The sequence below is a fragment of the Lepidothrix coronata genome, unplaced genomic scaffold, assembly GCF_001604755.1.
Source record: "Lepidothrix coronata isolate B3197 unplaced genomic scaffold, Lepidothrix_coronata-1.0 Scaffold59, whole genome shotgun sequence".
Classification (NCBI taxonomy): Eukaryota; Metazoa; Chordata; class Aves; order Passeriformes; family Pipridae; genus Lepidothrix; species Lepidothrix coronata.
The window spans coordinates 3,124,723-3,144,162 of record NW_016690239.1 but is presented as its reverse complement, the minus strand read 5'-3'; the positions used below and the strand labels follow the sequence as shown (position 1 = coordinate 3,144,162).

At 40.6% G+C, this 19,440-nt stretch overlaps 1 protein-coding gene across 1 annotated transcript in view; it reads left to right on the top strand.

Annotated features, from left to right (window-relative positions):
* Window positions 1–18,476: 18,476 nt before the first annotated feature.
* DNAJC1 (DnaJ heat shock protein family (Hsp40) member C1) overlaps window positions 18,477–19,440 on the top strand; it is a 108,048-nt gene continuing 107,084 nt past the window's right edge. Inside the window, exon 1 of the mRNA XM_017817062.1 lies at window positions 18,477–18,641. Within this exon, the coding sequence (XP_017672551.1) occupies window positions 18,477–18,641 (165 nt within the window). The remainder of the gene's footprint in view (window positions 18,642–19,440) is intronic.

The following is a 19,440-nucleotide window of genomic DNA, read 5'->3' as shown; positions in this document are numbered from 1 at the left end:
TATCTAGTTTGCCCTATAGATTTAGGGATGGGAAACAGCATTTTGAATAAATCTCATCTAAATTCAAGAATGCCAAAAAGGTGCTTTTACTTGGCAATCCAGATGTGGGCAATGTAATTTCCCCCCTTCCTTAAAAAAAAAAAAAAAAAGGCATCTAGATTTAAATGCTACATTCCAACTTTCATCTCATATCATGTTTTTACAGCCATTTGTTAAGTATTTACTGTCCCATTCCTTATGCCATTGGTAGGATGCCAAGACAGTATCCAAGGAGCTTGCTCAGGGTCCTCCTGTGAGGGCTCCGGAGGAAGGGTGAGGGAGGTTCTCTGCACTGTAAGGCCTTGTGATTATTTTAACAATCCATCCAGCCTGTGCTCTCACACCTATATAATGAGCAAAAGGTCAAGCTTGCATCTGTATATCATTTAAGAGCAGCTAATGTATGTAAAGTAGAGCTTAACTGGGAATATGAGTTGTTCATAGAGCATCACTGGGTACTCTGTAATGGGAAAATTTTAGGGTTAAAAAACAGCAAGCGAAGAGAAGCTGTGACTGATAATGCAGCCTCATAGTGCTGAGAGGGTAACCAGTAAATAGGAGAAATATTTTATCCCTGTAGCCTGCTAGAGCTTCCTTCAAGAAAGGTTTGACTTTGCAAAATTTGCAAAGACAGTGCTAGCAGGAAAAAGGAGTTCAAAATATTTAATAATATGTTTATGCATCATTTTTTTACTTGTTTAAATAAACATTTTTGTGATTTTTATTTTGCCAAAAAAACTCCCTGAGTTCAAAATTAGCCAAACATGAAGAATATTAACTTCCATTTTAAAGAAACATTCTGTTCAACCATTGCCACTGCTTGCTATGTCGTGGTGAAAATCCATTTCAGAGTAGCTTGAAAACAGACAAATGAAAAGAAAAAAAAACCCAACCAAGGTGAAGCCTCAGCTGTAATTTCCACATCAGCTTTTTACAGTCAGAACACAATACAGCCATTTTGTGGTATCATAAAGAATTGTTAGTTGTTCTTCTGGTAATTTAAAGCCCTAAAATTGTCCACATAGTCTAGAATATTACTGTGCACAAAAGAAAACTCCACTGCATAAATTCCATAGTATCTTTTCATTTTGGTATCAAAATAATAAACTCAATTACTTGAGAAAAGGCATGTGTAGGGAGTACAGTGGGCTTGTCATGCCATTCATGAGGAGGGGGGTCTGTGTATATGTTGAATTAAGCAGAATTGTTCACAAAGAATAGAAAAATCTGCGCTGATACATGACAGTAGTACAATACTCAGGTGAGCAAGCACTATAAAGTGCCTAGTGCAGAACTCCTACTTTTGTATCTAGAAATTAATGCCAAATTAACAGGCAGAAAGTTGTTTTGGAATTGTTCTAATTCTGGTATTTTACTTTTGAATATTTGCTTTCACAACCCTAACAATGGTCCTTAAACGTAGCTTCTAGAATAAAGTGAATTTACACAGCCAGACTCATAAATTGCATGCTCCTCTAGATTATGCACGAATGCATCCTCAGCTGAAGAGGTAGGATTTGGGGTTTTATTGCAATTTAAACCAAAGAATGTTAATTGTAGTGTATGAGTAAAACACTTGGAGCTATCTTAGAAGAGTCTCAAAATGCTTTATCAACCCAGATACTATGCAGAACTTTCAAGAAACAGGACTCTGAATGTCTGAGTTTAAGAAAAAAAAGGCAAATGTGATAAGAAAGATGCTAAAAGACATTCTAAATCCCTTCAACAGAGGGAGAGAGATAAAAATAATAACACTTGGTAGCTACAAAATACAATCTGTGGAAATCTTAATGAAGCCTAATGAATCATGTGAGCTGTATTGTTAAATTTACTACCCCTATTTTACAGCTAAGAAAAAAAGAAATATGAAAGTGAATACTGACATTTTCATCTTTTGGGTGTATTAAATTCTGCAACTTAATCCATATTCTTATGTGCTAGTGAAAGAGAGAAGCATTTAGTTCTTATTGAAAGTAAAAATTAAACTATCACACAGAGGGGGGAGAAATTTGCAAGGGAGAGAGAAAGACCCTCATTCTGTCAAGCATCCCTAACATGGATGGTTTGAAAGCAGGATGCTGAAAGCTTTAAAATGGTAACCCCCAAATGTCTTTCCTCTCTAAAATAAGAATGTGTATTTCAACAGTTCTCAGTCCATGCCAGTTTGATCTCCATCTTATGGGGCCTGCACTTGAATGCTTGTAGAGCGAGCATCCACAGGGTTTTACTTGGTGTGCTGTTCTGCACATGGTCTTCTTCTCCTCATATTAGGTGATCATACTTTGGCTTTTTGACAGTCTCTTCTTGGAATTTGTAAATTTAGGATCTTACTAATTTTCCTCCTTTTCCATCAAAAACCCTTCTGCAGTCTATGTGTGACAAACACTATCTCTATGAGACAATAATGCATTTTGAGCCCCTACTTTGCTGTTGTACATACACATAACTTACCTTACCATAGTGATTTTATGACACTTATAAAGAACCAACGATTTACAAAGTGAAAATGTTATGCTCAACATTTTGGTCTCCAGCATCAGGTTCTGGTCTTTCTTTTTCTTGGGCATACTTTACCAGTATTTTTATGATCTTACTGTGTCTATGTTTTTTTTTTGTCAATTTGCTGTGAGTTTAACTTTCTCTTTTGAGTACCTATCTACATGTGTCTACCTCATCTATTCACGGGGAAGCAAAATGATCCAAGTGAGATATGCACAAATGCAGCCTCATTCCAGACATTAAGTTTTGAAGGATTTTGTGGCTCCATCTTAGTAGTCTGTCAGTTTTGGAGTAAGACCTCAGATCCTTGTTTAAAGTTCTGTAGGCATATGATTATTTATAAAAAGTTTCTTTATAGAAGGTGGGGGCCTCTGGTGGTCTAGTGGTTAGGGTGCAGAACTCTCACCGCTGCGACCCAGGTTCGATTCCCGGCCCCCCGGGCAGATGGAGCTCGTCAGCCCTGTAAGGCAATCCATCTAAGAGAAGGTCACTCTAAACAAACCTACTCACTGCCACTGTCCAAGCTTGCTTGGCCCTGGCAGATGAACCTCAGGATTAAAGGGTGGGCTCAGTTCAGCGCACGCTGTGTCTCACCTAAAAAATCCACTGCGCAGGCTCAAAGGGTTAATGACCTTTCCCAAATCTTCGCTCGCGAAGACTGGCCATTATTTATAGAAGGTATATATCCACACACAGATTTATATATATATGTATATATATGTATGTAGAAATCATATGTAAATAATATGAAGTATAGATTTTTAATTCCATATCAATATAAATACATGTAGATATAAACTTTGGTCAATCTTTCAGCTTCTTTTTGGCCAAAACTTCACCAGCTGTTATCTGCTTTCCTTACTTGGCATTGACTGCTGGACTTTTCCCTGGGGAACCTGTTTTTCCACTTCTGATAGCTGCTGTTGTCTTAACTGCCCTGAGGAAGGCACATCCCTGGCAAGATGTTCAAAGTTGGATTTGAACCATGTGGGGATCACTGGTGTTATCTCTGAGAACACTTAACGTGGAAATTCAAAGGTTCTACAAAGTCAAACAAAGCCTGGAGAACAAACTGGCTGACTGACAGCTCTTGGATTGGTTCTTATTTCTATAACCAGAAAGAAACAAGCTTTTGACAAAGAGACCGCTAGCTCTCAAGATGTGGTTTGGTCAGATGTAGGTCTACAAAGGTTGGCTCTTCACCTTTAGTTCAGGCCATGTCTTCTGACACCTTCTGGTTTGGAACAGCAACTCATAAAACTCTGCCGAACAGCTGTGACTTTCACATTTTTGAGATCCATAATGGTACTCACTTTGTTTCTTACAGTCATTCATAGATAGGTCCTCTCTCTTCAAATAGCTTCTATTTGTGTCCTGGGGTTTTCCCAGAGTTATATCATTAAGAGACTTGGTCATTGATTCAACAGCATTTACCTTATTACCTTCTTTTTCTCTGAAAGCTCTTCAGAAGAGAAATCAGTGGACTCAACTCAGTAGCTCTTCCTCATCTTCCCTGGGAGTCAAAAAGGCTTTCCACTCTTTTGTTAGATATTCCTGAATAAACCCCTAACTCCCCAAGCAAAAGCACAAGACAAAGATCACAGGCTCCTTAAACACTAACCTATCCTTTTGAAACAGTTCTGCTTCCTCAGTGTTCTTCAAGACACAAGAGCAGATTGAAAGTCTTTCACTCATTTTTATGGTGAGGGAGCTGTGTTATCACATTACTCCTCCACCCTAACATGGCCAGAGTGACTTTGTATGGACTTACATTGACTCGTTCCTGGTGTAAGCCACATCCCCCACAACCTGTTCTTAATTTAAAAGTCTTCCTTTGATACATAATGATAAATTATGTCCCTTAAAGAAGCCCACTGAACCAACTTGGTGAATATCCTCTACCACCTGCCAGAGATTGTCCCCTATGCCTTCGAAGTCCACTGGAAGCACCAGTCTTTCTGCCCTGGAACTTGTTTTTCTCTATAGTTCTTGTTAGGCAGTTTCTTGGTTTTTTCAGTTAGAGGAGTATTTCTTCCCAGAAGTTTCTTTCATTACCGTAGTCACCCAACAGGTAAGACAATATATGACTACAGTGATTCTTCCATGGCCCAAGGCAGCTTTTTCTCCACTACTCTAGAGTAGCAGTAAAAACTGGCTTTTGGAACAGTTCCCTAAAACACTGCTTTTCAGTGCCAAGGCCTCCTAGTGCTGAGCTTGCCTCCAGTCAGCAGTAGGCAATGGCTCTCTGGATTACAGCTTACCTGGTTATCCTGGTTGGTGACCCCCTGATAAACAACAGCAAAGATTTCAGTGGGCACATGCAGCACTTGTGCTGATGTATGATGATGATTTATAGGACAGGATGTTTTGATCAACTTGTTTGAAATTCCCCTGATAGTCACCCACTGCAGTTTGCTGAATGTTTTTGAAACTTCCTAGAGTTTCTTTCCATCAGGGACTTGGCTCTCATTGCCTTGTAAGCTTGTCTTTATGTCTTTGGTAGTGCACTTTCCAACTCTTGTTCCATTCTTCATTTCCCAGTGAAATCAACCTCACAGTTATTTCAGTAAGGAGAGTAAAAGGAGATTGTAGCCTTTATAAACAGACTGCTGTCTACTATCTCTTTTAGAGTTTATACTCACCCTAAATACCTTCCTAAGTAGTGTCAGAATTCTCTCTAAGTTGGGAGAGTGACTTCTATCAGCTGTTCCTAAGCTACATGCTTCCAGGAGTGAGCTGTCTGGCATACCTTTGATATTATGTCTCTTGCACCAAGACATAAGTTATCTGGCTAACTGTGCTTGGATATAGCTAATTCTGACAGTCTGAGTGACATTCAACCACATATCTCAAAGAAAAGGGCACAGATAAGCTACCTTTTCTATGTTACTTTTCCATTCAATTATCCATTTAATTATGTTCTGCTTTTGCTTTATATTTTTTCTTGTGTTTTTCTTTAGAATTTGCTTTATCATCTAATATCTGACATTTCCACTCCTAAAAAAGAAACGCTGCTTCATTTTTGAAACAGCTGAAAAACTTAGCTTTTCTGAATTTTATCTTGCCTTGGTTTGCAGTTCACATTCCCAACAGCACAACTCCTATGAGATGAGCCTTGCTTGTTTGTACTCAATACAATTAGAATTTAATTTCAAAAGACTTCTCTTGCTGTGCCTTCAAATATAGTATTACTTGTGTATTGTGTCCAACTGTAAATCATATGTAGTCTTTTCATATTCAAAGTGATAATCCAGTCTTTGCACGTAGCAGCCTCTTGCAAAATTTCTGCTGTGATTTATTCTTTTTAGCTCTTCTTTGCTTCTCTTCAGCTCTCATACAAGACTTTTGCAGAATTGTTTTACTTCTTACAAATATAACGGATTTGCCTAAAGGCTGCTTTGGTCTATATTTTATTTCAAGCCTTTGTGCAATCTTTTATGTGACTTCTTGCAAATCTGCTCTGATTGTATTTTGATGACTTCTCTATAGAGCCTTCAGTTTTGTTTTGCAATTGCATCTCTTTACGGATTTACAGTTGAAGTGTATATATATATACAAAGCATCACACATCCCCTTTTTGATTTCTTATGGGAAAATGATCCCTCTGCAGCTTTACCCTTCTGTAACTGAAGGATACTCTCCATGTATTTAGTGCTGGGTAACAGCTGTCTTATTCTTTCTCACCTGCACATAGGCTATTTGTCTAATCTGGTACACCTGCCCAGCAATATTTTTTAGGCCACTTTTTCATCTTCTCAGGAATAGAAAAAAATCTGGTCCTGCTTTGCTTCAATTCTCTAGAGTATTTCTGAAAAGTTAGATGTGTAGTGCAGTTGTTCTGGTTTCTCTAAGATATCCTTTACTCACTATCTTTTCTTCTACTTGTTCTTTTTTGTTTCTATTTTGTTGCTGGTGCTACAGCATATTCTGAGGTGGCAATGAAACAGAACTCCAAATCAGGACTTAGAAGTACAATAAATCATTATCATAACTAAAGAGAAACCAATGCTTGGGAAAGATCAGCGTGCTTTACTCCATCAGGTGGTTAGCACTGACTTAGCGCAGCTAATTCAGACCAAAATTCTTTCTTAAAGTGCCTTTTACCATGAGTGTTATTTAATGTTCATAGGTGTTATGTACTTAAGACTGTCTCTGAAGTTAAATGAGGAAGGAATGAAGTGGTATATTTATGCACCAAATTTAAAAGACCAAGGTTAAAAATTGGCTTGTAATACCTTACTATTTAGTTCTTACATCCAGTTAAGTTATTCAATGTTGTTTTTTATGGAGATATTCCAGAAAACTGCTTTCAGTTCTGGGATGACTGATCTCCTTCTAATTGAGTGAAACTTGGCAAGCCTCAGATCTACAAGAAGCACAAAGAATGCAGGTACAATACTTTGCTATAGAAGAGATTTAATTAAATACTATATTTCTAAAATCATCATAGCTGAGAAACCACCATTTTGTTTCACTTACTGTGAAAAGGCAAATTGTAACCAGAAAACAATAAGATTCAATTTGTTCATTCCTCAGCTAAAAAATCTTTTTCCCAAAATAAATCTTTATGCTGCTTCTTTCTCCTTCTAACGAACATTTTGGTCACTTGCTGGCAAAAATGAAAACAGACAGAAAGACAATAGTTTGTGAAGAGTCTTTTCCCTTGGGAAATACGACTTTATAGTAACTGTAGTATCATCTGTCATAACTCCAAATATAACAGAGAAGTACAAAAAGAAAGCAACAATGGTAAGTGCCTCCCTGGGTGTTTCATGGTAATTACAGCTCTCTGGCTGAGAGAGCTGATGGCTAAAGGCAATTTAGACACTTAAACTGACCAGTTTGATTCCTTTCCTTTTAGGTTGAGATCACTCTATTAACAGGCATGTAGATTGATGGCCTATCCAAGATTTTCCGGAGTGGGGTGCAGTTTCAGGAGACAGCCTTCAAACATCTGGGTAAAAGAGTGGCAGGATCACCCATAGGATAACTGAGGCATATTTAAATGATAGTCAGGAGAGTATTTTGACCACCATTTACAGTTTACCTTGACTGCTATTGCTATTTTGTACAGTTTTTAATATGGAAGAGACAGTGTGTCTGGTTGTCATAGAATCATAGAATATGCTGAGTTGGAAGGGACTCATCAGGATCATGAAGTCCAGCTCCTGATTTTTATGCATCTATAAGCTAAATGAATATTTGTCCTGTAGATACTATTACTAAATGTTTGCCAAATATTCTTTTCCGTGAGACAAATATGTTTTTCGATGTAAATTAACAGATTATTATCTTCAACTGTGAGCCATGGAGTGAAATTTTAGAACACTGATTACAAGAGTATTTAACATTTTCTATAAAGACACACAGAAATTCTAGCTCAGGAGGGACCCATTGCTGTACTCTTGCCTCTTTCCAGATCAGCTTTGTTTTCAATATTCCTGTACTGTAAAAGGACCACAAAGGGTGAGATTTTGGCACACATGGGAAGTGCTGCAGTTATGGAAGTGCTGCCATTTTGGTGAATTTTAGTCCTGTGCCCAGTGGGAACAGGAGAAGTAGTGCAGAGAATGGGGGCAGAGTCTGCTACTGGGCCTGAACATGGGGCACAGCTGTGGCAAGTTAGCTTGCTTATAATTGCAGAAAGTCCTAGATTACATTTTTTAATACTCCTGGGAAACCAGACAACGCTAACAGTCACAAATGCACCCAAGGGATAAGTAAAAATTATTCAAAATCAAAACTGAGATGAAAAAAACCTGCAGTTAATCGTTTTAAGCAGAAAACCTGATTATTTTTTACCTCTTGTGTTTCAATGTACTGCATTCTTCAATGTCAAATTTCAGAAATATACTAGGATGGGATTATTCCTTTACCTGCCATGAGCTACAGCATCTGGAGGGTTCTTCTTCATCTCTGTCAGCCGTGCAGAGGGCAGGTGATCATAGACACATCTCCTGCTCCACTGACATGCTTTGGCTTGTTTTTCATGGCCAGAGTACTCAATCCATTCTTAGCTGGATATAGTGACAAAACAGAGTGGTTTTGCCCCGAAGTCCAGAACTTTAAAGGAAAAGCTACCTTGTTAAAGGAAAGTTGGGTGGTAATGTAGGACTTTTGGCTAGAACTTGTCCATTATGACTAGCCTTTGGAGGGTTACCAAACACTTGTTCCCAAGCTGCATGGTCTAAATCAGTTTTTTTCTCCCAGAAAAGTCACCAGGAGTGGCCATTGGCACATAACAAGAGGAAGCAAGAGGGGCACCAGCTCTGGGTGCTGCTCTCCACATGTATGTGGTGACAGAGGACAAAAATATATCCAGGTGCCTCCTCCACAGGAGGCTGAGGTTGGTGCAGATGCTGGGCTGAGCAGCAGCTGGGGAATTCAGAGAGGCTGGGGTGGATGGGGAGCGGGAGGGAGAGGAGGCCACACAAAGCAGCAGAAGAAGGTGTCAGGAAGGGGCTGCACAGCTGCAGGGAGATGCTGGTGGTCTCTAAGACTGAAGGGCAGGCAGAATGGCAGTTCCCTGTGCAATTAGAAGCTCTCCGCAGGCCAACCTCGTACCACACAGTGCAGGGAGGGGCAGGTGCCAAGGCTCTCCTGCATGTTGACAGCAATCAGCCCCACCACTGCAGCTCAGTTTGCCTCCTTCATCACGCTCCACATGCGTGATTTGCTGTGCCTACACAAGAGTGTGCACATGCCCTGCAGTCAGCTGGGACCCTCCTGGCTTTACACTGACCACCTCTAGCCCTGGGTTTGATAGGACCACAGTCACTGATGCCTGGTGGCACATAAATTATCTGTCACTGACATATGAGTTGTGGGAGAGCAGCCTGCACCCAGCAGGAGGTACTGCGGAGGGAATTCCTTCTGCCCTTTCCTCTAACATGCTCAAGAATAAATCACCTACTCAGCTTAAATGGGGCTTAAGTGATATAATGGAGTCCTTTGCTGGCTTGTAGACAGAGGTAACAGCACTTTGATCTAGCACTGATTAAAATTCTGCTAGTCTGGTGTTTGTTTACTGTTTTAAAAATATTTTGCAACAAAAATAAAGCTGAAAAATAGAATTTGACTATAAAAGCAAATCTGGTATAAATGGAATAAGGACAAGAGGGCTGTTGTTTGACATAAATATTTGTATTTAAAGATATCCTAAAGTCATGCAAAGGACTTCGACACCAAATTCTTTAGTATCTGCAGTATATAAGAGAGTTTTAGAACTTGCATTATCGGTCAAAAAAGAAGAGAATATTTGTTTGGCCTCTGCAACACAACTGAAACAGTGGATTTAACTAATCACATTCATTAGCACATCTATTAAAGGCCATTGCTTTTCCCAGTTTTCACAGATAGTTTTGATTTTGGGAGATTGCCATGCTATCGACAAGCTACTAAATAGTCTTTTTTGTCCTGTAACTTTTTGCTACTTTGTGTTGAAAGTATGACTCATTAGTGTGATTCACTAATTAGTGTGATTCACTAAAAGTGGATCCAGGTAATACCACTGTGCTCCCCAAACCACCTTCTCAGCCTGCCAGAGAATATGTACCTGGAGCATTCACTAAGTGATTTCTTCCTGTATATGCCACGTGAAGAAGAAGTCAATATTTATACCTCTCACTTGATAGAATTAATTAAATATATTTTGGTAAATAATACTCTATATTACATATTCCTTGTCTAATATTTGCCCACAGAAGAAGTATTTGTTATGTGAATTGAATGCCTATTTAAGAAGAACTAAATGAGTACAATATATTTAATATTTATTTGGTAGCACAATACACTAGGCACAGGGGAGGTGAGAGAGAATGCAAATACAGGAGAAAGAAAAAGTGATTAAAGGACATAGACAGAACATGAACTATTTTTACGAGGACTACAGTGATTCTGAAAATAAGTAAGCAGCAAGTTATTTGGATTTTAGAATTTAAAAGTAAAATATTTTACAGAAAAAATATTTAAGGGACTGTAAATGACTATTCACAGCAGTCATGCTTTGTCTAAAAATGCACTGCTTCAAGAGAACTCCAGAGGTGATTCACTTATAAGATCTGGACCATTTAGGTTCTTCGTGTTGAGACCACCTTCTATCTTCAGTGACAGGTTCTTTGTACGAGAAATCTTGATTTTTCCTTTTCTATTGTTTTAGTCTGTGATGTAGTGCGTGCAATTCACACCACAGCAAAATGTAGCAGCAACAACAACGAAACCTCCACGTTGCTCAGAGCTGTTAAAGCTCTGTTAAAGACAACTTACTGGAGAGGTTAGTTATGGAGAGATTGTACTGGCTAAGGGGATTTTGTGAGAAATTATATTGCAGAATTTTCTCAAAGAAAGTTCTTTGGACAATAATTTGTTTTTCTGAAAATAATGTTTTGCACTTGTAATATAAGTGCACTGCTCTATTTTCTGAAATATATTCCTTGAGAGCAAACATGTACAGTCACAACTGTGAAGGTAGAGGTAGGATTTTGGCCATTTATATTATGATTTGAAGAAAATTCAAATGTAATCAACCAGCAGCAAGATACTGTGACATGTTTAACACCGAACTTTTAATTTAATAAAAGCAAGTGACTGCAAGGAGCAAATATATGTCTACTTGATATCATATAAATGTAAGAAAAGCTATATCAGACGTTATAATGCTTATTTTAGCAGACATGTATTCGCATTTGTAGCTGTCAGTGGGATTTCAAAGGTGCCCTTTTGGTAAATATAATCACAGAATAATCAAACCTCATTTCTTTATATTGATTTCTAGCTATTTACTTTTTTGCTGTGTAGTTGTGATTATCCAATCCAAACTGGTCTTCCTAGGAATTTCTTTTTGGTATCTTTATAGACTGGAATTTTGTGAATGAGAATTCTATGATTTTTTTTTCAAATCACAATTAAGCACGTTGTTAAATTTAAAATGGAATTTGAAGAATTTTTACAGGATCTTTGTTAGAAAGACTCATGTACACATACATCATGTTGATGGTTTTCATATGTTTAGTTAGTTCTGCTGGTTTTGCACTCTATAATCACAATCTGACTACTTTGTTAATGCAAGCCTGACGTGAAAACTATATAACTTTAAATTTATTTTATAAAGAAAATATTTTTAACATCCTGAGCAAATTTCAAAGTATTACTCTCAATTTTGAACAGGACAGTAATTTACCATCAAAAAAAAAATCTATGGCACAGAAACAGCAGTTTTGAGTAAATAGTGTATTCTATGCTCATCAATCATAGCTTTCAGTTCCCTCTCTGAATGGATTCAGTCATTTTATTGAAAAGATATCCCACAAACCAAATGCTGTCCATGATTAATTCCTACATATGTTTGCTGTAACAGGCTCTTCTGTTGTACTGTTGGCATGTTGTGCTGCTGGTTGCACAGTTTCTCTGTGCGTGGTCATAGTTATCTATTAGTTTATTTTATGGTGATGTAATTTTGGTTTTGGATTTGTCTGATTCTCTTTCTCTTCTACAATATTTCACGGTGCTAGCATGTTCCTTTCTCAGGAGTGTGCCCTAACAAATGTCACAAACACATATATAGCTACCACATTAGTAAATGGGAGATGAATGTTACGTACTGACAAATGGAATTGCATGATCTTCATAACAATAGCAAATTCTCTGGTGATATTTAAACTTGTTCTTTTCATTTGCAAAATCAAATTCTTTTTTTTTTTAATTATTCCTAACATCAGCTCCTCTGTGGCAAAGCAACAAACAGAAGGAGGGACCAAGCAGGAACAAAATAGCACTGACGGCATTGTGCAGAGAATTAAAATCAGCTGAAATAGAGTGATTCTGTGATTCTGTGATAAGTGTTAGAATACTGGTTGCAATGCTGAGTTGCTATTGTTATCTGGTTTAGTGGCTAGGTGGTTGTCATTTTTTCTGTACCAGACACAGCACAGCTGTGACTGACAGAGGCACGGAACAAACGCATGCGCAGAGGACCGAAGCAGCTCTCACATCGCAGCCATCTTGTACCACCTCTTCATGGTCCTCCAGCTTTCTCTCTCTCCCAACCACTGTCTTAATGTTAGAGCAGTCAGTTGGAAAAAAATGGTTAAGATATCCCTCTGGTGTATTTTTAGGTCTGCAGACTTTTTGTTTTTAATCACATCTGCAATTATTGTGGAGTAGAAAAGGCCCTTGGAAGGGTCATGCATCTATGAAACTGATATAAAATGTTCCCTCTGGAGAAATAGTTCTTTGCCCCCTGGTGGTGAATTAATTTTGAAAAATATTACAAAACATTTTTAGGAAAATTTACCTGAAATGAAAAAGAAATACTAATTGCTTCATGGAATACAAGTAATAATAAACTGCTAAGCAACACTTAATGCATCAAACATAATTAGGGAAAATTCTATTATGAGCAAGCTCCATCAATCTTTGATAGTTATTGCAGAATAGAACAAAAGTAGTCTGAAAACTGTACGAGACCTTCAAGATTTCAAAATCATGTTTCTGACTTTTCTTTTCTTGGGAGGGTTAACACAAATGTGTTGAGAATGTAGTGTAGTCTTGAGAATCCCTGATTTCCAGTGTTCTTACTGGAAATGGCCTATGGGAATTATAGTCATCCGAACAGCAACATTCCCTGGCTGAAAATTTTAAAAGAGCTGTACATACTTCTGAAAGTTGTTTAGAGGTCTTCAGCTTGGGTATGCTTCATATGTGAACAGACTACCAGGATGTCCTTCTCGGAATAGTAATAACAGAACTGACATTGGAAATCATCCGCTTGCAATTTAAACCACAGACTATTTTGAAAGCTGTCGAGAATATGTTGTTTAAAGAGATGGCATAAGCCTTCTAATCACTGATTTTGTTTTGTCTTTCAATTCTTGTGCCTCCAAAATGTCTGCCTAAGACGATGCTTCCCCATGTTGATGTTCTTCAGGTAAATACATATTGAAATTTAACGACAGTCTGTTGTCATGCCATGTAGCAAAACACTATACATTTATGCTGGAAAAAGACCATTTATTAGGGCTTTCATATGCTAGCTTTATACTAGTAGGATATGGCTGATAGTCTTAAAACGAACCCTCTTTTCCTATGCTATAGTCTGTGAGTCATCTTGTATGATAGTAATGTGGCTTCAGGTAGTTTTTTCAGTTTGGAAAACAGCATCAAGGGTATGGCATGCTCAGCAGGCAGGGATTGTTTGGGTTTTGGCACTAACGATGTAACATGAAAAAAACGGGGAACAAAAAGGAGTAATGTAGCTAAAGGAGACGACTGAGCTGGCCAGACCAGGCACGAATGAGCTATTTCCTAAATAATATTCTTTCATGTCTGATGGACTGTAATAGCTTTCTGTTTTTAGTTCTGTTGCTTTTGCTTCTTTTTCCATTTCCACATCTCTTTCACATTACTTTGACTTACGTCTGGCCTAAGGTAAGAGCTGATCTACACAAACGGCATATTCCTTACAAATCTTCCAGTGGGCAGGGTTGCTATAAAGCGGTCCTGCCCCCCTTCTTTTCCCATTGCCACGCTGGATGTTACCTTCCCCCGATCTCCACTCCACTCTTCTGTTTGCGTGGCTAAACGCTAAACTGCATTTGCAAGATGACCTGACTTTAGAAAAAATCCCTTAAAACGGCAATAACCAGACCACTTGCCTACGGAGATGGAGCACTACAGGACTCCTCGGAGCAAGGTTACTGCTTCCTCGCCGCTTTGGCAGGAGAACCTTCTCTTCCGGTGCGAGTCTTCAAACGTTCCTGCCAGCTGTGAAACAATCCCTCCCTCCGCTCTGCTCAGCCTCGCACTGCTTGGGAAACAGCTTTCCTTCAGCTCTCCGGGTGTAGTTATACAAAGGGGTTTTTTTTTTCCAGTGGGAAAGCCAGTTTAAATCGGCCAGTTTCCTGCCTGCTCTGCCCTCTTGTTCTTGCTCCCTCATCGGGGTTCGCTGTCCCCTGGACTGTGCGAGTGCAGCTGTTTGTGGGTTGTGATGTAACTTGGCTCAGTGAAACACATCTGAGTTTTTCTGTGCGTGTGCACGTTTGCGCGCAAGTAGCCTTAAAAAAAAAAAAAGGGGAAAGAAAAAACCAAAACCAAAACAAAAAAAATCCCCAACCTGGATCATTTCAGTCATTTGATTTATAATGTGGCCCACAAAGAGTCGAATTAGCACAGCTGAGGAGGCAGAGAACAGTGGCTCAGAGGTGGGAACGAACGCCTGGGCTGGGGGGAGGGCGCAGGAAACTCTTAAGCCAGCTTTGTTAGGAGAGAGAACTACTGTTACTGTACAAACCCATGCCGAGCACCTAAACTAAACTGCCGGAATAGAAAACTGGAATAGACTGCAGAGCAGTCAGGCTCTTGAATTGCTCGAGATAAGGCTTTATCTTTCGGAAGAAAAGGGGTAGTCCCTTAATAAGCTCTTTCCCCTAGACGTCTGCTATTCATTTGAGACACCGAAATCGCAGGCTGTTTAGCTATTCAGAATATGATCGTGTGAATCCTGCTGGGCTTATGAAGCATGTTGGTCTTTCAGTGCTGTTAAAAACGCTAATAATAACTGGTTCATGCCTCGGGCCTTGGGTGCTACTGTCAATTAGCATCAGAACAGAGATTTATTTAAACAAATTATTTCTGTATATGCTTCTTTCCCTTACGGTTTGTAAAGTAGAGCTGTGTGGCCAAGTGGACCTGATTTCAGTGACACCTGCCTGCGTGTGCAGACGAACTTGGAGCACAGAAGGAAAATGCCATCCCTGCCTTCATAGTTCTTCATATTCTTAAATTAAAGGAGCTGTCCCAGCTGCAGGGACTACATACAGGATTTAAAACATTTCTCTGATCCTCTAGCCATTTAAATGTCATGTCTGAGCCACAGGAAAAAAAAAATACTAATACCTCCCAACAGGAGTAGTTTTAGACAGTGATGAAAAAGCCATGTGTAATCCTCTACCTCCCCCTCTACCTTTGTGCCAAGTACTGAGAATTAAGTCGTCCTCACTGGTCACCCAATTCACCAGCCATTGCACTTGTCACTGGGAATTTCTCACCTGTATTGTTGCAGGCTCATAGCAAAGCCAAGCACTGCTGAATTTGATTACGTTTGTTTTATATTTTAAGTCTTTCTCTGAAGCCAGGAGAGAGAACTGCCTTATAATTTAACTATTTTATGTTGGGGAAGCCTAGTGTAACTTGGATTAATTGAAGTGTTGGAGAAGGGGGAAGGACTCTAATGACTCACCATCATGAAGAAGAAAACAGAAGAATGAAAAGATAATAATATGTCATTATTATGGTGGTGCTTACAGCTTTTTAATAGCATTTTTAGCATTTTCTTCACAAAATTTCAGTATTCATGCCTGGAGTACAGAACAAATTTAATGGAAACATTTAAACTAATCTCATAGTCTAGAAATTTAAAAAATCCTTTTTAGAATTGTTCCATGCAGTATTAGGCCTTCTGTTCTAATGATTTAAGGAGCGGAATAAAAATAAGTATTTAAATTTCTCCCCTTGTTAAAACCAGTTGGGATAATTTAACTATGCTTGCTTAAATGTAAGAAATATCTTAAATATGTGTTTTAAATAATCATAATCCTGTTATTATTACTGCATTTTTTCTCCTATTATTCTTTCTAAATTCTCATTCCTCTTGACTGAAAGAAACCGTAATTTATCTGAAGAATTCAGAGGAATTTCTTTCAAAATGGCTATCATCTGCTGTGTTCTCAGAAGGATTGATGCCACAAGCCACCTGCAATTGGTGGACAGTTGTTCCTAGTCTCAGTGGAATGGAATAGGTGCCCTGCTTTTATCAGGTTTTTTGAAGGCTATTTTAACAGTTTCAGCAAGAGCAGAGGTGGATTTTGAAAGGGGTCATTTTTCATAACAAATTCCAAATGGTGAAAAATAAGATCAAGGTGAAAAATAACAAATGCTTCTCTTCAAGGTTGATCATTGCATTAGATTAGCTTAACTAAGGAGGCTTATAAGATAATGAGGCAAGGGGAAGTAGATATGGAAAATACAGAATTAGTCAGAAGGAAAGGAGAATTTGGAAACATTTATTAAGAGGAATGAAGTTAGGGTTAATCTCACATTTTAAAAATTCTTTCACCTGGATTAAAAATACCACTACTTTATTGAACTCTTCATATGCCCCTGAGGGTTTCTGAGGGTACTTTGCATCTTTAAACTTTGTTCTACAACCTAATGAGTAGGTAACTGTTTGAATCCAAAGCTGGTATTTTTCTGCAATAAAGCCTGAGGCTTGAATGCAAGGAGAATGTAAATATACCAGTCAACAAATTAATGCTCTGGATACTGGTGTGCAAAACAGAACATGTTAAGAAAATAAGGATGTGGGTAGAAACTGGTCTATAGCAGGTTCACTTACTACAGCCAAATAAAGCAGATGATAAATTAACTAGACCATGACTTTCTCTGCACTCTGTCATTCTCTAGAAAAGGATTATTTTTTTGCCCTTATGATCAAGTGGGAGGAACATTTTTTAAGATGATCAGAATTAACAGTTAGGTGCTCCTTTTTAAGAAGGGTGAATTAAAAGGGTCTACATAAGACACTGTTGGCTAAATTATATTTCCTGGCAAATGGGTTTAGGTGTCTTTTCAGAAAGCAGAGCCGGAGGCAGAATTGTGATCCTAAAAGCCCAGTGGGCATGCATATGGGATATGGAAACATGAGTTTAAATATCAATCTAATTAATATTTAAATAGTTTATACAAAAGGGAACAGTTTCAATAGAAGAGAATATCTAAGACTACTCTATACTTTATGAGTTGGAAAATTGATAATGGTTATGTTGGTTCAAGTCCTTACTCTGAATTAATCAGTGTATTTCAAAGCCACATCTTGCTATTCCCATGGAGTATCCAAGGCAGTGATTCTGCCTTCTCTACTGTAAAGTGATTCTGTAAATGGTGCCCAGCTCCTCTTAGGTGAATTCAGGCACAGACAAGATTCGCATTTGAGATTTTTTTTTTTAATTGCAAGAACTACTTTCTGAACTCGATTTAGTTCATGGATATTTTTGGGATGAGCGAATCCATCTTTTCTTAGAAGATTCCCATAGTGAGTTACTAACCAGGCCTAGCTAAGAGAGAGACAAAACAGATGGGGTGTGCCAAGGAGTCTTACCGTGCCAGAGAAAAGTGATTTAATGCTGATAATTTGTATTGTTCATCCATTAAGTTCCCATCTAATTTCTCATCTAACGTTCAACGTGAAACATTTCATATTAATTTAAGCAAGGAAAGAACGAAAGGTCCGGGGAAAACCAGCTGAAAAATCGGGTTGATACCGACAATACGCTGGAGCGATTTTAGGGTAGAACAGGTTACAATGATCAAATCCACACCTCGGGAGTTAATAAAGGACAGAAAACCGAGACACGACTTGGAGCGCGGGGTCCCCGCAGCCCCGCGGGCACCGGCCTTCCACGGGCGCCGCTCGGTGCCCGGCGCTCTCCGCCCGCAGTGGGCACCGGGCCGGGCCTAGCTCGGCTCTCCCGCTCCCTCCCGGCTCTCCCGACATTCCCTCCCGGCTCTCCCGACATTCCCCCCCGGCTCTCCCGGCGGGAAGGGCGCGGGGGGGGAAGGGCCGGCAGGCGGCGCGGCGCGCGGGGGGGGAGGGCGGGGCGTCCGCGCGCACAGGGCTCGTGCCCGGGGCGCCCTTCCCCCTCCCCCCGCGGACCCTCCACTGCGCCAGCGCCGGCGGTTGCCGGGCTGCGTGACGTCACGGCCAGCGGAGGCGGCGATTGGCTCCCCCTCCCCCCCCCCGCGGAGCCGCCGCTGCCGGGGCCGGGCCGGGCCTGGCGCGTCCCCTCAGTGCGGAGCGGCTGCCGCGGCGAGCGCGGCCTGCGCGCAGCGTCCTGGCCAAGTCCCCGCTCCGGCACCGCTCCGGTGCCGACACCGCCGGCGGCATCATGGCCCGCACGCGGCCCGCAGCGCGCCCGCGGCTGCTGCCGCTCCTGGCGCTGCTGGCGCTGCTGGCGCCCCGCGCCCGCGCCTGGGACAGCGGCGACCTGGAGCTCTTCGACCTGGTGGAAGAGGTGCCGCGGAACTTCTACGACTTTCTGGGGGTTCAGCAGGTGAGCGAGGGACCGAGCCCGCCCCCCGCCGCCCCCTGCCCTGGCCCGTTCCTTGACTCCCGCCGGTCACCGCCGCCGCGATCCCCGGCACGGCTGCCCGGCTCCCCCTGAGCCCCGGGAACGCCGCCGGCCCCTCGCCTGCTCGCCTGGCGCTGCCACCCGCACCCTGCCCGGGGCCCCCAGTCCCGGCTCCCGAGGCTCGGGGCAGCGCTTCTGTCGCTTCCCAGTCTCTTCCCTCCCACCGCGGGGGCTCTGCTCTCTTTCAGGTACTGCTCTGTTTCTTATCCTTCTGGCCCCACCATAAATCAGCGCTCTCTCTCCAGCTGTACCTTTGTGTGTTCTACTGCCTGTTGCTCTTCTGAACGTATCTCTTTTTCTCCAAATGCATCTACAGACAGACAGAAGTAGCTTCTGGGCTTCTTCCACTTCCCATACATATTGTCAGTATGGCTGTTTTACACTTTTCCCTCATTCTGTATAGCTGCTGGTTTCTTATCTTCTTCAGATTGTGCATTGCCAGGTGGTGTGGCTCATGTTTTCTCTCACGGGTGCCATGTGGTACATTGTGATCCTTTGCTATGGTAGTGGCTTGTAGATTGTTACATTTATGTACTTGCCGTGTATCTTGATTATTGTGCATGGCTTTCACCTCTCTTTGATAACTAACACCTAAGATTATCTTAAACTATTTATTACACACCTTCGGCGAATTTTCATGTCAGTGTAGTCAAGACAGGAACTCCCGTTAGAAACACTTTTATCCCGTGATTCTTGTGTATATTTTAGATGCACTTGCTAG